We start from the raw sequence: 14311 nt of genomic DNA, 5'->3' as shown, positions 1-14311 counted from the left end.
CTCGGATAATCTCGGGGATGCAAGGACGAGAAAGAGGCGTCGCTCTTACCTCTTTCTTCTCTTTCTCAACCTGTTCACGCGAGAACGGGGGCGCAGAAAAAGAGGGAAAATAATGGGCCCTGTGTCCATCGATCAACTCCTCGTCAAAGTTTTCACGCGTGGGGTTGGAAGATAGCAGAAGATCAGATGTCGTGCCCTTTATCTGTGAGACCAAATCCAAAGCTTCAAAGATGTTTCGGGAAATGGCGAGCCGAGCGAGACTTTTGGCTGAAAAGGCGAACAGGCCTGTGTGCTTCGAGAGGCTTTCTGTGCTCTCGACCTCTGATGGTTCTGGGATGCGAAGAGCAAACGGTCCCCGGTTCCAGGCTCTTGGCTGCAAGAAGGAAAAGTAGGAACAGCGGGAGGAGCGAGTTTCGTTTCGAAATCGAGACGCGCTTTCCTCTCCTTTTCTCTCTCTTCGCTCCTTCCTCCTCCTCCTCCTGCTGCGATGACAAAGCAAGACCCCATGAAGATCCGCTACAGAACTGATAAGAAACCCTCTCCCTCTCCTCCTCCCTCTCCTCCTCCCTCCGCTCAACCAAGAAGATCCGCGTTCCCCGAAGCCGACAGCGCAATGATCGTCTCTGCATTTCCCCAACACGAAAGCAGAAGTTCATCAGCGTTCCGCTTCGATTCGAAGTACACGAGGGAAGGAAAGACTCACCGTCCTCGAGATACTTCGAAGGAGAAACCGAGTCGCTGAGTCCCTTTCGACGACGAACTTTCAGGCAGAGATCCCTGGAGAAAACGAAAAGAAGAGAGAGAAGTCAGTTGGAGATGTGCGAGTGAGGGGGTCTGAGAGAGTGAAAGAACGGACCTGGCCAGAGACTATGGGGAGAAGAAGAGAGGAAGGGAGGGAGGGTCAGGAAAACGAAACGCGGCGAACGAACGAACGAAGGAAGACTCACCTGTCCAGTCGCAGGCTCCAAAGGTCGAAGAACAATCGACGTATCGGTAGGATCCCCTGTAAACCACGAAACTCAAAGTCAGTTGAACTCTTCCCTCTCTTTTCCTCTCTCTCGATTCGAAACCTCAAAACTCACCAGGAACAATCGCCCAATGATCAAACGTCTGCATGCAGAACGCCTGTCCCTGCGTCGCCGTCCTCAGATCCGTCTCGAATCCGTTTGCATCGAGAACCGGGATGAGCGCCTTGACGGTGTAGAGTGGAGATCCAGCCTTGGGGATGTCCTTGGTGACGTGCCCACGACGACGAGCGAGAACGGTGAAGACGGCAGAGACGCAATCCGCTGGAGCTTGGACTTCGACGGAGTACATGGGCTCCATGAGACGGGGGGAGGCCTACAAAGACGAACGAAAAGAGCGAAGAGTCAGTTGGGGAAAGGAAGGAAGGGAGGGAAGTGGACGAACCATGAGGAAAGAGGAGTAGCAAACTCGTCGAGCGGTAGGGATGATCTGACCGCTTCCTCGGAAGATAGCCTCGTTGGCGAGGGTAGCATCGAGGATTCTGAACTTGACGTTCCGTATCGCTGATGAAAGAGACAACGTCAGCTTGATCGTTCGTCCTCGAAGGGACGACGAAACCGAAGAGACTCACGCTCGTCACACAAAGGTCCCTCTCGAGCTCCCCACTGGAATCCTTGCTTGATCGACTCCTTGACGCTGAGCATGAGCTTCTTGTCGACCTGCAAGCACAAAACGAACCCGAGACGAGTCAGCGACGAAAACCTCGACCCGACGAAAGAAAGGAAGGAAAGAAAGACGAACCTCGGAAGGCAACGTATCGTCCACCAGAATATTCGGTCCATTCTCATCCGGTCCGAAGGCCCAGATCGACCTTGAAGCGAGCAGATCCCACTGGTACTTCCCCTCGAAGTGCTTGCCTCGCTCCTTCGCCGACATCCTCATCGTCACTCGTCCCGTCTCGATGTCCTCAGCGATTCCAGACTCCAGAGGTTCAGCGATCATGGTGAGTTTGTTCCTGAGCACGACGAAGAACGAGAGCAGGTTCAGCTTGAGAAAATCGAAGAAGGGAGAGAGAAAGAGAGAAGACGCGTCGTTCGTTTCGTTGAACTCACTTCTTGTTCGGCGTCTCCGCATAAACCTTCAAAGCACTCGTCTCAATCACCGTCTCCCTGAACTGCACCACCGGATCCGACACCTTGATCTCAATTTCTGCAAACAGCCTCCTCAGATCATGCAGCACGCAGTCCAAGTACAACTCTCCCGTTCCGAGGATGACATGCTCTCCACTCTCCTCCACCTTCGTCGAGACCAAAGGGTAGGACTTGTTGATCTTCCTGAGACCATCGAGCATCTTGGGGAGTTCCGAGGGAGCGATGGGTTCGACGGCGACCTTGAGGACGGATTGGGTGATGTGCTTGAGAGGACGGAAGATGTAGGGTTCGTCCTCGAGGGAGGTGGAGACGAGGGTGGAGGTTTTGGAGATGGAGTTATCGACTCCTCCGAGGAGGACGAGGGAACCGGCGGGGGCGGAGGGGGTTTCGATGAAGTATCTGTTTGAACGAGGAACGAGAGAGAGGGAGAGTGAGCCGGAGGTTTCTCGTTCGTTCGCCTCGACGCGTCGACGAGCACGAAGAAAGAAGAGGGTTCGAAAACTCACCTCGACTCGCTGACCCAGATGTTCTCAACAATGGCAAGAACCATATCCTCCTCATCCTCAGGCGAGTAGCCCTCTCCGAGAACCTTGACCTTGTCTCCAACCTTCAACGTTCCGCTCATGACTCGTCCGAACGCTCGGAACTCCAAAGCGTCGGCGGTGTGGTAGAGCTTGGAGACCTGGAAGACGACGGGACCGGCGGGGTCGAGCGCGAGCATGGAAGCGGCGACTTCGGTGTTGAGAGGCCCAGTGTAGGTTTGCTTGATCTGAGGAGCGAAAGGGAAGCGAAGGGAGAAAGGTCAGCGACGACGATTGAAGGACGATTCGAACGACGCGACGAGAGAGAAAGACTCGGGACGAACCTTGCTCTCGGCTCCATCTCGAGGACTAGGCACGTGCTCGATGATCATGTCCACCAAACCAGTTGAAGGACCGAAGAACTGCTCGCAAACGACCTTGAGAAGAGGCTTGACGTCGATCTTGTAGGTGGCAGCGGGAAGCTCGATTCCGAGAGTTCGGAGGGTCTCCTTGAGGTTGGCCGTATCCTCGCTGAGAACCTATTGAGATGAGAGTGGTCGTAAGGATGGACGGTGAAGGTTGAGTGCGAAGGAAGGGCAAGGCGGTGAGAAGGAAGGGAAACGAAGAGAAGAAGAACGCGTCAGTCCGACTCGATTGAGACTTCGGAGAGCGTTTGAGACGAGCCATCGTCGGAGTGTGAAAGAAGGAAGTGGGGAATGAACCTGGGTGTAAAGCTTGTAGAGCGGCTCGAGAACGAAGTGAACGAACGACCTGGGGATGTCTCCCTGAGGGGTCCTTCCGAACTTCCTGGTGTCCTCGTCGAAGTAGATGTTTCCCCAAAGGCGAGGAGCGAACTCGTTGACGTCGATGGGACCTACCAAGAGCCCGGCAAAAGAGAAAGGAAAAGTCAGCGATAGAGTTTCGAGACGCGTCGAAGGAGTCGAGTCGAGGGGTGGAGTGAGACGGGAAATGAAGGTTCACCGAAGGTATCCGAGTAGAGCTGAGCGAAGGACTTGAGAGTGAAGCACCATCCCATCTGGGTGGAAGCAAAAGCGACGTTTCCGAGCTCGGGGGAGAGTCGGAGAGCTGGGTCAGGGTTGATGGAGCTGAAAACGAACGAGAACGAAGACGAACAGAGCGAGTCAGCCTCTTCTTCTCTGCTCAGAGCATCAATACGAGCTCGTTCACTCACCTGATGACACTGTTGACCTCCTCGATGGTGTGCTTGATCTTGTAGTAAGCCTCGGTGGGAGGAAGCCTGAGCTCGAGGATCAGTCGATCCACCTTGTTGACGACGAGGGTGATGGCGAGCTTCTCCTGGAGAGCGTGTCGGATGATATCGGAGGTGTTGGCCATGACCTAGTACAAGAGAAAAAAGCGAACAGAGAAAGCGAGCGTCTGTCAGCTCTCTGTTTTCGTATTGAACCCTCCCTTTCGGCCTCCTTCGATTCTCTCTGCTCCTCCCTGCCTCCAAACCAACCCCCCCAGCGCATTGAAAGGTACGATGGACTCACTCCCTCAACAACATCAACAACCAAAACGCAACCATCGGCGAGTCGAGCAGCAGCAGCGACCTCGTCCACAAAGTTCTGGTGACCTGGGGTGTCGATCAAGTTGAGGAGGTAGGACTTTCCTCGAGTGTTGGGGAGGACGAGCGACATGGGAGACGACTTGACGGAGATTCCTCGAGATCGGGAGAGGATGTGAGTGTCGGTGTATCGGATCTGAGGTGAAGCGAAGGGAGGAAAGGAGGAGGAAGAAAGAGGGAAGGAAGGGAGATTCAGCTTGTGAGCTCTAAGGCGAAATGTCGCAAGGCTCCTCGTCTTCCGAACCGGAAACCGGCGATCCCCTCTCCCAGAGAAGGAGCTGCGAAGTCGGATGGGAGCGAGAGACAAGCAGAAAAAACTCACAGGAGTATCGGCGTTCCAAGTCATCTGGTGAGTCTCGAGAACGAGCATGTCCATCAACGCGGTCTTTCCGTGGTGAAGGTGACCAGCAACGACAACGTTCCTCATCATCTCCGGGTAGTGCATCATGTCGAGGAGGAATCTAGTACGCCCACGAAGCAACAAAGGTCAGCTTCTTCGTCTCTCTCCCTTCTCTCTTCCGAGCTCAACTCTGTTCAGCCCTCTCTCCTCCTTCCTTTCTCTCGCCCCTGCCACCCTTCTGCAACCCAACCAAACAAACACGACCAACTCACCCCTTATCGAACCTAGTAACGGGCAGCTTATCCTCGTTCTCGACGATGTTGTACTTCCTTTCCTTGATGGGCGCGACGATGGGCTCGGTGAGGAGTTGAGTGTCCTCCTCCTGAACGAGGGTCTCGACGTCCTCTCCGTAGGTTTCCTCGGCGGTTTTGTAGTATCGCTTGTTCTCGTGAAGAACGATGGCGGAAGGACCGGCTGTGGAGAAGGACGAGATGAGGATGGAAGAGAGACGGAATGAAGGGAAGAGGGAGAGGGAGAGAGAGAGGTCAGCGAGATTGAGATCGAGGAGGGCAGAAGGAGAGCGATTTGGGATGGTGACAGTCGCGTTGAAAATATAATGAGGGTGTAGGGAGCTGTGCGAACTCTCGGTATGGGCTTCTGGGGTCTGGAGAGTCGAAAAAACGAAAGAGGGAGGTGTCGAGGTGACTTTACTCCCTCCCTTCTTCTCCTTCCCTCCTTCCTTCAACGTGAAGCTCACCCTCGTCCGTCCATCCTCCTCCTGCCTCTCTCCAATCCAACCCAACTTCTACTAACGCGAATAAAGAGACGCTGTTACTGACCATCTACTCCCAAGTTAACCATCTGCCCCTCGTCCCTCATCTCCTCGTCCTCATCGTCGAACCCTTCGAGAGGTTGCTGAGTCTCCTGCTGCTGCTGCTGGGGAGCTGAAGACTGTCCTCCTCCTCCGTTGTTATCCTCGACATCCGAGTTGTCGTCGTCGTCAGAGTCCTCTCCCTGTAAAGTGAAAGGAGCGCGTAAGAGATGTCAGTTCGAGGATTTAGCGAAGGAGGGAAGGAGAGGAACGAACGAGGTAGTTTCCAAACTGAACGATTGAAGAGAGAGAGAAAGCCGTCAGCAAAGAAGCTCGTAGAGCGCAAGGGTGGAGCCTACTCACCTCGTCGTACTGATCCATCTTCTATAGAGAAAAAGAGAAAGGAGAAAAGGGAAGGAAGGGAGGTCGTGGGAGTTTGGAGCGAGTCGAGATCGAATCCGAACTTCTCGACATCTCGTTCTCTTTCGCCGCTGCCCTCTCACCGCCATCACCTCTATTTTTCTCTTTGTCTTTCTCTTCTCTTCTCGATCTCTCACCATGTCCGCCCTGAACGATCAAACGATTCAACGAGTGCGTCTCTTCTCGCTCCTCCAGCTTCTTTCGCTCACCTCTCGCTGACCTCTCGCTTCTCTCCTCCTCCTCCTCCTCCACTCCTCCCACTACTCTCCAGATCTTCCAACAAATCCAAGGTCAACTGCAACGATCGCAAAAAGATCTCTCTCTCGTTCGAGCTCAACTCGCTGGGAAGGACAGGGAGAAGAGAGTTCTCGAGCTCACAGCGAAGCAGTTGGATCAGGTCCCGAAGGAGGAAGGAGCAAAGATGTACAGAGGGGTGGGAAAGATGTGAGTAGAGCTCGCTTTGGGTTGGGTGGAGCCTGGAGAGAGGAGGGAGGGAGGAAGGAAGGAAAGGGACGAGCTCAACCTCGACGCTCTCCCTTCCTTCCTTCGACTCGAGCTCGTTTTCGCTATTCCGAGAGCGTAAGGAGACCGCATACAGCTTTCTCAGCCCCATCTGTTTCTTCTCGACACTCCTCTATCGCTCTCCTATACCCCTCACGTTCCTCGTTCGCCTCTCCCAGCTCCGAATCGAAGCTCACCTGTTTCCTCCCCTTCTCTCTCCTTCTCCCCTCTTAGGTTCCTCCTCCAACCCCGCTCAACAATCGAAGACGCTCACTCTACAGCTTCCAAAGAGATCGCAGATGAGATTGTGAATCTCAACAAGAAGGTGCGTCTTTCCCATACCTCTTTGTGTTTCTCTTTCACGTTCGTTTCTCGTCGTCGAGCTCGAGCTCACGCCCTTCTTCTCTTCCTCTTTTGCCAGGCCAAATACCTCCAAAAACAGTTCGACGATGCGAATGGACAGCTGAGGGACATCGTTCGTCCCCTTCTTTCCCCAACGCAACCAGATCTCTCTTTCCCTCTTCCCCCTCCTCCCTCTCTCTCACGTCGTCGTCTCTGACCTTCCCTCCCTCCCGCCCTCTCTCTCTCTCTTTGCTCGTCCACTCGAACAGCTGCACAACCAACCCCGTTCAGAATAAATCCGAACCTGGAACGGAAACCGGAAATGGAAACGAGCGAAGGACGCCCCGACGTCGTTTCTCTTTCTCGACTTCGTCTCGCTGGCCTTCGTTGTTGGTACGGAGGTGCAAAGGGAGGACGGAAGGAGAGATGTAGTAGGAGGAGAGACCGAGACGTTATTAATACCCTGTTCTAGCTTGTTTGCTTGCCTCTCAGTTCCGAGGTTGGAAAGAGCAAGGAAAGCCAGGATGGAGAGAAAACGGGAGAGCCGAGGAGTGCAGCAGGAGGAGGAGAGAGCGTTGACCGTGAGTGGGTGAGCTGAGCTCCGAAACTGAACTCGGTTCCCGAGAGGCAGAGAGAGCGGGCGGGGATCGAGGAAGGGAAACAAGGAGACGCGTCGCGGCTTTGGAATGGACGTTTTTTCTTCTTGGTGAGTCTTGCGCTTCGTTTTCCGTATCGCACTCAAAACGGATGTGTGGTTCCTCAGAATTCTGATGCTCTAGTTTTCGGGTCGTCTTAGCTCGTCTTAGGTCGTCTTGGGGGAACAGATTTGTTGGTGCGAGGGCGACGCGACTTCTCATCTCAGCCTCCATCGTTTGCCAGTGCCGCGTCTGCCTCGGTAGTAGTCCACTGTTCCCGAACTCGGTGCTGGTTGCAGTCGAGCGCGTGAAGGAAAGGGAGGGCTGGGAAGAGACGTTGCCAGATCGACGTGTCTTCGTGACTTTCGGAAAGCGAGGGAACTGCACGTTTTCCCTCGCTCCTCGAGGGATTTCTATACTCTCCTCTCACTGACTTCTCAATCATGAGCTGATCTACTGCTGTTTTCATCTCACAGGTGCGCCCTCGCCTAGAGAGGCAAGCTCTTCCAAATCGTCCCGCTCAGGGCTGAAGGCGAGTCGACTCCTGATCTCTTCCTTCCTCGATCGCTCTTCCCTCCACTTCCAAGGCTTAAAAAACGACGGTTCCATTACCCCTTCGGGTTTCGAGTTCGCATGGCACCGTTTCCTTCCTTCAAACTGACTCTTCTTCAGAGGCCGAAGACGCGACGAAACCTTCTGATCTCCCTGTCCTTTTCATCGCTCGCTGGCGAACTCGGTCCCTGCGGAGAAACTCATTTTATTTAAGTGATCTAGACTAGGCCTTCCCTTGCCTTCTCTCCCTGGATTTTCCGCCAAACCCATGCGCGAGTCCCTCCCTGGCGCTTCTCCGTCTGTTTCAAAACAAACCCGTCTGAATCTCCTTCCTTCTCATCTCAGAACTCCCCTTCTTCAGCCGCAAATCGGCCCTGGATCCTACAGAGGACGCGCGGACTATGTTCGGAGCATGCAACAAAATCCTTCGTCAACCGCTCGCATAGTCTACTTTTCTTCGTCCCCAACTTCCATCAACCCACCCATCCCACGAAGACTACGATGTCGCCCACTGCAGCTGCGAACAATCAACAGACCTTCCCTCCTGGTTTGGAGGAAGTCATCTACCGAGGGAAATGGGTGAGTTGAGTTGATGCTTCGAGAGTAACTTTCTTTCGTTGACGCTCGACGTTGTTTTTGTTTCTTGCTTCCTTCTCACAGTACAAGCACAAGGGAATTCGCCCTCTCTGTCTTCTCTTGATCATCGCTTTGATCACCTCTTCTACCAACGGTGAGTTCAGGTCCTCTTCTTGGTTAGGGAGCGGTTCGATCTCGCTTCGTTGGAGGAAACTCGACTCGGACAGAGACCGCATTCTTGCTTCTTTTCCCGTCCTCGCACCGTGCCACATCGCTGAATTTCTTCCCTTCTGCGTTTTATCGAATTAACCTTAGGTTACGGTGAGTGTAATTTCTTTCTTTTGTCATGGGAGAGAAAGGAGGTTCAGAATGGAGGAAGCTCGGAGATTTTGAACAACCTTCGACCTTCGACCAATCCTCGCCCCCCCTTTCCATCTTCCCTTGCTGACTTCTCTCTGACTTGTTCCTCCCAGATGGCTCCATGATGAACGGTCTTCAGGTCAGATCACACTTTTCACCTGCCGAACCGAATCGAAGGCGATCCGAACTGACTCGACGCGTCCGTCCTCCTCTCCTTCGAAACCGAACAGTCCGTAGAGGTGTGGCAGACTAAGTTCAACAACCCAGAGGGCTCTACCAAAGGACTTCTCAACGCTGTCTCAACGCTGTGCAGGTGAGTTCCAGCCGCGTTTCGGTTGCCCAACTCCACTGATTTCGTCGACGCACAATTGTTCGTTCTCTTTCTGACCCGCTCTCTTTCCCCTCTTCCGCACGCACCCTGCAGAACATCGGAGGACTCCTCGGCCTTCCTTTTGCTCCCTACATCAACGACCACTTCGGTCGAAGAGCAGGAATCCTTTTGGGGAGCTTGATCAGTGAGTGGGACCTCAAAAAACGACGCGTCGGACGCGGGCAGAGCTGACCCCTTCGCTGCTTCTTTCTTCCTCTGCTAGTGCTTGCCGGAGTCGCCATGCAGGCTGTATGTGGATCTGCACCTTTTGATTCAGTCATAACCACGGAGCGAAAACTGAACCCGTCTCGTCGTTTCCCAGACTTGCAACACGATTTCAGTCTTCATCGGGGCTCGAGGGCTGATCGGATTTGGACTTACCTTTGCTCAGGTAAGATCGATGCTTCCTTTTCTTGAAGTCTCGATCTGGTTACTCACTTCGAACTCGCCCCTTCTCCTTTTTGCTCAGAACGCTGCCCCTCTCCTCATCACCGAGCTTGCCTACCCTACGTGAGACTGCATCTCTCCGATACGTCGTCCAAAGTTTTTCTGACCTTTGATTTGCTCTTCCATAGCCAACGAGGAGCCTTGACTTCTCTCTTCAACTCACTGTGAGCAAAATTCGACGCGTCTTCGTTCTCGACGCTCCCTTCGCTAACTCTCGTTCTCCTCTCCTCGATCAACAGGTGGTACTCCGGAAACATCGTTGCAGCATGGACCACGTTCGGAACTTTCCGAATCAAGAACGATTGGGCTTGGAGGATTCCCTCGATTCTTCAGGCGCTTCCTTCCGTCGTCCAAGTCGCTCTCATCTGGCGAGTCTTCGCTTTCTTTTCTTTCCTTTCCTCCTTCTCCCCTCTTCGCCCTAACCACCCTTTCGTTTGTTTACAGGTTCGTTCCCGAGTCGCCTAGGTGGTTGATTTCCAAGGGAAAGGTCGCTCAAGCCCAGAAGATCCTCGCTCGCTACCACACGGAGGACAACAACGAGAACGATCCCGTCGTCCAATTCGAGATGAACGAAATTCAGACGTCTCTGGAGCTGGAGAGGAACACCTCGGTCTCTTGGGTATCTCTCGTTCAGACTCCAGGAAACAGGAAGCGAATGCGAGTGATCCTGGGGATCGCCTTCTTCTCGCAGTGGTCCGGAAACGGTCTCGTGCGTCGCGTCCTTTTCGTTTTTCTCCGCTTCGAACTCTCTGCTCTGCTGACTCCTTTCGTCTTCCGTTTCCATCTCATCAGGTCTCGTACTACCTCAACGACGTCCTCGAAGACATTGGAATCACCTCTGAGACGATCAAGACTCTCTACAACGGTGAGCTGTCCTCGATTACATTTTTGTCATTTTCTTCTTCGCCTTCTCCTGACCCGTCGTTCTCTCCCCCTCCGACCTCTTCGCCCCTCCAGGTATCCTTGCCATTTACAACCTTGTGATTGCCGTCGTCGCTTCCTTCTACGTCGATAAGCTTGGTCGACGAACTCTCTTCCTCTGGTCCACTTTCGGAATGACTGCGACTTGGGTTTTGTGGACGCTTTGTGAAGGTCTCTACGCTACCAGCAGTAAGTTATGACTCTGATTCTCACCGAAACAGCATAGTAGACTTCAGCTGACCACCCGCTTTCGATCTGACTCGCGCAGAGAATGAGGGAGCGGGACGAGCCATTCTCGTGAGTCCGCGCCCAGAATGCGTCGTTCCTCTGCCCCTCCCTGACCTTTCAACGATCTCAAATTTTTACCAGGCCTTCATCTTTGTCTACTACTTCTTCTACGATATCGCCTACAGTCCTCTGCTTGTCGCCTACACTGTGTGAGTCGTCGTCGTCGCGCCTCAAGGAACGGAAGGGACGCGTCCGTCGAAAACGAGAGCTGATCTTCTTTCTTCTTTTCCCTTTGATTCCTCAGCGAGATTACGCCTTTCGCCATGCGAGCTAAGGTCTTGGCTTTGATGGTTAGCCTTCCGATCTTTCCACACTCGGCGTCTTTCCCTCCAAACCAGGGGAAGATTCAAGATCGAGACGGAGACTGACCTTCGCCTCTCCCTCCTCCTTCTACAGAACTTCTTTGTCTCTTGCTCGTTGATCTTCAATCAATACGTGAACCCATTGGCTCTCGACGGAATTGGGTGGAAGTAGTGAGTAGATATGAAGCGTACGTGCTGTAAGAGTGGAAACGATGAAGCCTGACATCTCCTCTCGCTCTTTCAGCTACCTCGTCTACCTCGGATGGCTCAGTGAGCCTGAAACTCTCTCCTACTTTCTTCCTACCTTTGCTGACCTGCTTGTATTCATTTGTATCAGTCTTTGAGAGTTGTGAGTCGCGACGTCTGTCTTTCCCCGTCGCGCGTCGCGTCTGACTCTCCCTCTTGTTCTTTCCCAGTCTTCGTCTGGAAGTTCGTCATCGAGAGTAAGTTTTCTACATCCCCCGATTGAAGTCGAAGGTATGCTATCTGACCACGTATTCCTTCACCACTTTTTATAGCCAAGAATCTTACTTTGGAGTTCGTTCTTTCCCTCCCCTCCCGGTCTCTCTTCATCGCATCTCTTCTTCTTCGCTGACGACCTCCCCTTCCTTTTCGAACTCTCCAGAGAAACCTCTCGACTCTTCGATGGAACCGACGCCGTCGACGAGATCGTTCCCGACGTCCATCGAGAAGGTCACCACGGAGAGAAGGAGGGGTTGGACGAGAAAGCCGGCGACCTCCAGCACGTCGAAAGGGCTTAACGAACGCTCTCGTTTTCGACGTTTCACGATTTCCTTTCTTTCTAGTTTACGTTCACGTGCTCTCATTTTCTTGTTGATAACTCAGTTTCATAGTTTGGCTCGAGGTCGAGGCTGATGATGGCGATTTGACTCGACCGAAGCAGAGCAAGACATTGAGAAGAGCTGTAGAAGCCGTGGAAGAACTAGGCGAGACTCTCGACCATCATACTGCATACTTGTGTTGACGAGTTGCCTTCCACAGCCATCAAGGAGCCTTGAACGCTCTCTTCAACTCACTGTGAGCAAGAACCGACGCGTCTTCTTTTTCATCGCTCCCTTCGCTGACTCTCCTCGCTTAACAGGTGGTACAGGGAGAACATTGTTGCGGCTAGGACCACGTTCGAGTCATCAAGGAAGGGTTTTCACCAAATCGGATGCCGAAGGAGTCAAAGAACGACGGTCAAAGTGAAAACAAGGGACGCGTCCGCCCTCTCCTGTCGAGAGGAGCTGAAGACGAAGTTTTCGACCTTTCGAAGCGGCCTCGAGGACCGAGATGGCAGTAAACACATAGAGCAGCCTCCGCTGTTGAGATGGAGGAAATGAGATCTATCTTACGTCCACCAACTTCGATTGTTAGAGATCGAGCGGCGATCTTTCTGAATCTTCCTTTCATTCTTCTTATCCGCAGAGTTGACCGAAGTTCGGCCAAATTTGGACTGATATAACTTCTCGTTGTTGTGTTCTAGTCTCCAACTACAACATCCCCTTGCTCCGTCGTCATGCTCGTCCAGACCCAACCTCCTCCTCCTCGTTCTCCTTTTCCTCACCAAACCTCCTCCTTCACCTCTTCCTCCGGTTCGACGTCTCGCCGCCCAAGTCTCAAACGAGGAGATTCACCTTTCCATCCTCGTCCTTTCTCAGGTTCGTCGAGCTCTCTCGTCTCCTTCGTCGAAAAGAACCATCAAGCTCACCTTTCCACCTTTCGACCTCGGTCTTCTCACTCCAAGGCAGCACGACCTTCTCGTCTCTCGTCTCTCTTCTTCACCCCCATCCTCCGATAAACACGCCCATTCCGACTCGTCTACAGACGTCACCTCTCATCAACGACGAAGCCTCTCCTTTCCACAGACGCTCGCATTCGGGAAGCCCGCTGTCGCGAAAGGAGGTTCTGGAGGAGCTCGAGAGGACACTCTCCAACGTTCCAGAGGCGAAGGTCGAGAGCGAAGAAGAAGAGGGAGTGAAGAAGCTGAGGGCGGAGACGAGGTCGAAGATGGATTGAGGATGAGAGGGGCGAGGTTGAGAGTGCGTTCACGATCGAGTCGCTTTCGTTGTAGGCTTGAAGGTTTCGATGTAGTGGTAAAAGCTCGTTATCATTAATGAATTCAAAGACGAATGATGACCCCTACTTAGTTCTAGCAATCCTGAGCGCTCCACTGCTCGAGAAGGAGAGAGGGAGGGAGTCAGTACAGACTTTCGAGACGCGTCGAACTCGTAGAGCTGGGACGGCAAGGAGACGGAAACGTACGGGACGTAGGTGTAGTTCTCACTGTAGGTCTTGGGCTTGAAAGGTTGAACGTTGGGTTTCTGGACGATGTACTCCCATCCTGAGGAGAGAACGAAGAACCAAAAGAGAAGGTCAGCTTCTCGTCGTCGAAGCAACGAGCCTTCCAGTGCCCGAGAGGACGGACTGACCTTGCTTCTCGCAGAATCGGACAGCTTCCTCCTCGGTTTGGAACTTGATCGAGGTCCCCTGCATGTAATCGGCACTCGAAGCCCAACCCATGAGAGGGTTGATCCATCTGCCAGAACCGGCGAGAGTGTCGAAGTCGATCCGCCAGTGGTTGAGACCTGCTTTCCCTGATTGCATGGTCGACTTGGAAGGCTTGTAGATTCGAACGGGTCGGTGGAGGAGCTCGACTGAAGATGAAAAGAGGGAAGAGATTCAGCAAGAGGGGAGAGGCAGAAGGAAGAGAAGAGAAGGAGGGCGGTTGAAGTGATGGGCTGAAGGGTCGAGGGAGGAGGAGAGCCGGAAGACAGGAGAGAAAGAAGCTCACCTGGCGCTCCTGAAGTGACCTCGCTGGAAGAGAAGGAAACAAAGAGAGAAGAGAGAAAAGGTCAGCTCGCTCTCGTCAAACTTCCATACATACATACTAGCTCAAAGGAAGGGAAGGTCGAGCTCACGCGGCGACAACCGAGGTGTCCCTGACATGGCCAGTCAGACCAGAAGCTGATCCACCCAAAGCGCAACATAGATCAAGCTCAGTATCTACGAGAAATATGTGATTGAGAGCTCGATCCACGGGGAAAGACTCACCAAGATGCGCCTTGTGAGCGACCGCTTGAGCACTCTGTTGAGAGGCCTTGTCCGACCCTGAGGGAACGAGTCCTTCCTCCTTCTTCCCTTCCGACGCTGGCTTGGGAGGGTCAGACCGGAAGGTAGAGGAGCTGGAGAGAGGTCGAGAGAGACGAGGAAGGAGAGA

At 53.3% G+C, this 14311-nt stretch overlaps 4 protein-coding genes across 4 annotated transcripts; 2 read left to right on the top strand and 2 right to left on the bottom strand.

The window, feature by feature from the left end:
• Positions 1–488: 488 nt before the first annotated feature.
• BDY24DRAFT_387634 (116 kDa U5 small nuclear ribonucleoprotein component) lies at positions 489–5815 on the bottom strand. Its single transcript, XM_076640244.1, has 20 exons — positions 5741–5815; positions 5654–5668; positions 5406–5580; positions 4839–5040; positions 4549–4687; positions 4153–4362; positions 3831–3997; positions 3620–3744; positions 3361–3512; positions 2983–3177; positions 2624–2886; positions 2079–2516; positions 1768–1981; positions 1598–1685; positions 1411–1529; positions 1083–1341; positions 948–1003; positions 857–867; positions 704–777; positions 489–623 (listed from the first exon to the last, which is right to left on the bottom strand). The coding sequence occupies exons 1-20, from the start codon at positions 5756–5758 to the stop codon at positions 574–576; spliced, it is 2970 nt and encodes a 989-aa protein (XP_076497272.1). The 5' UTR covers positions 5759–5815; the 3' UTR covers positions 489–573.
• Positions 5816–5821: 6 nt separating this feature from the next.
• On the top strand, positions 5822–7116 carry PFD1 (prefolding complex chaperone subunit). The gene is made up of 5 exons (XM_076640243.1): positions 5822–5968; positions 6069–6241; positions 6533–6623; positions 6720–6773; positions 6910–7116. Exons 1-5 carry the CDS (start codon positions 5936–5938, stop codon positions 6934–6936), a joined length of 378 nt encoding a protein of 125 aa, XP_076497271.1. The 5' UTR covers positions 5822–5935; the 3' UTR covers positions 6937–7116.
• A 1212-nt stretch (positions 7117–8328) lies between these two features.
• BDY24DRAFT_406826 (hexose transporter) lies at positions 8329–11852 on the top strand (the record flags this gene model as incomplete). Its single annotated transcript, XM_076642726.1, has 19 exons — positions 8329–8406; positions 8488–8557; positions 8877–8902; positions 8994–9059; positions 9188–9278; positions 9357–9382; positions 9456–9562; positions 9709–9744; positions 9820–9948; positions 10025–10289; positions 10373–10445; positions 10538–10690; positions 10770–10798; positions 10871–10938; positions 11034–11079; positions 11186–11262; positions 11336–11361; positions 11610–11628; positions 11717–11852. The coding sequence occupies 19 exons, from the start codon at positions 8329–8331 to the stop codon at positions 11850–11852; spliced, it is 1521 nt and encodes a 506-aa protein (XP_076497270.1).
• Positions 11853–13139: 1287 nt separating this feature from the next.
• Positions 13140–13749, bottom strand: BDY24DRAFT_339819 (ETC complex I subunit; the record flags this gene model as incomplete). Its single annotated transcript, XM_076637379.1, has 2 exons — positions 13140–13435; positions 13524–13749. Coding segments are annotated over 2 exons (522 nt in total), but the record flags the coding sequence as incomplete, so codon positions are not given.
• Between the last annotated feature and the right edge of the window lie 562 nt (positions 13750–14311).

The sequence above is a fragment of the Mrakia frigida genome (genome assembly GCF_051309035.1).
Source record: "Mrakia frigida strain ATCC 22029 unplaced genomic scaffold BDY24scaffold_13, whole genome shotgun sequence".
Classification (NCBI taxonomy): Eukaryota; Fungi; Basidiomycota; class Tremellomycetes; order Cystofilobasidiales; family Mrakiaceae; genus Mrakia; species Mrakia frigida.
The sequence above is the reverse complement of the archived record's forward strand: the minus strand, read 5'-3'. Positions and strand labels throughout refer to the sequence as shown.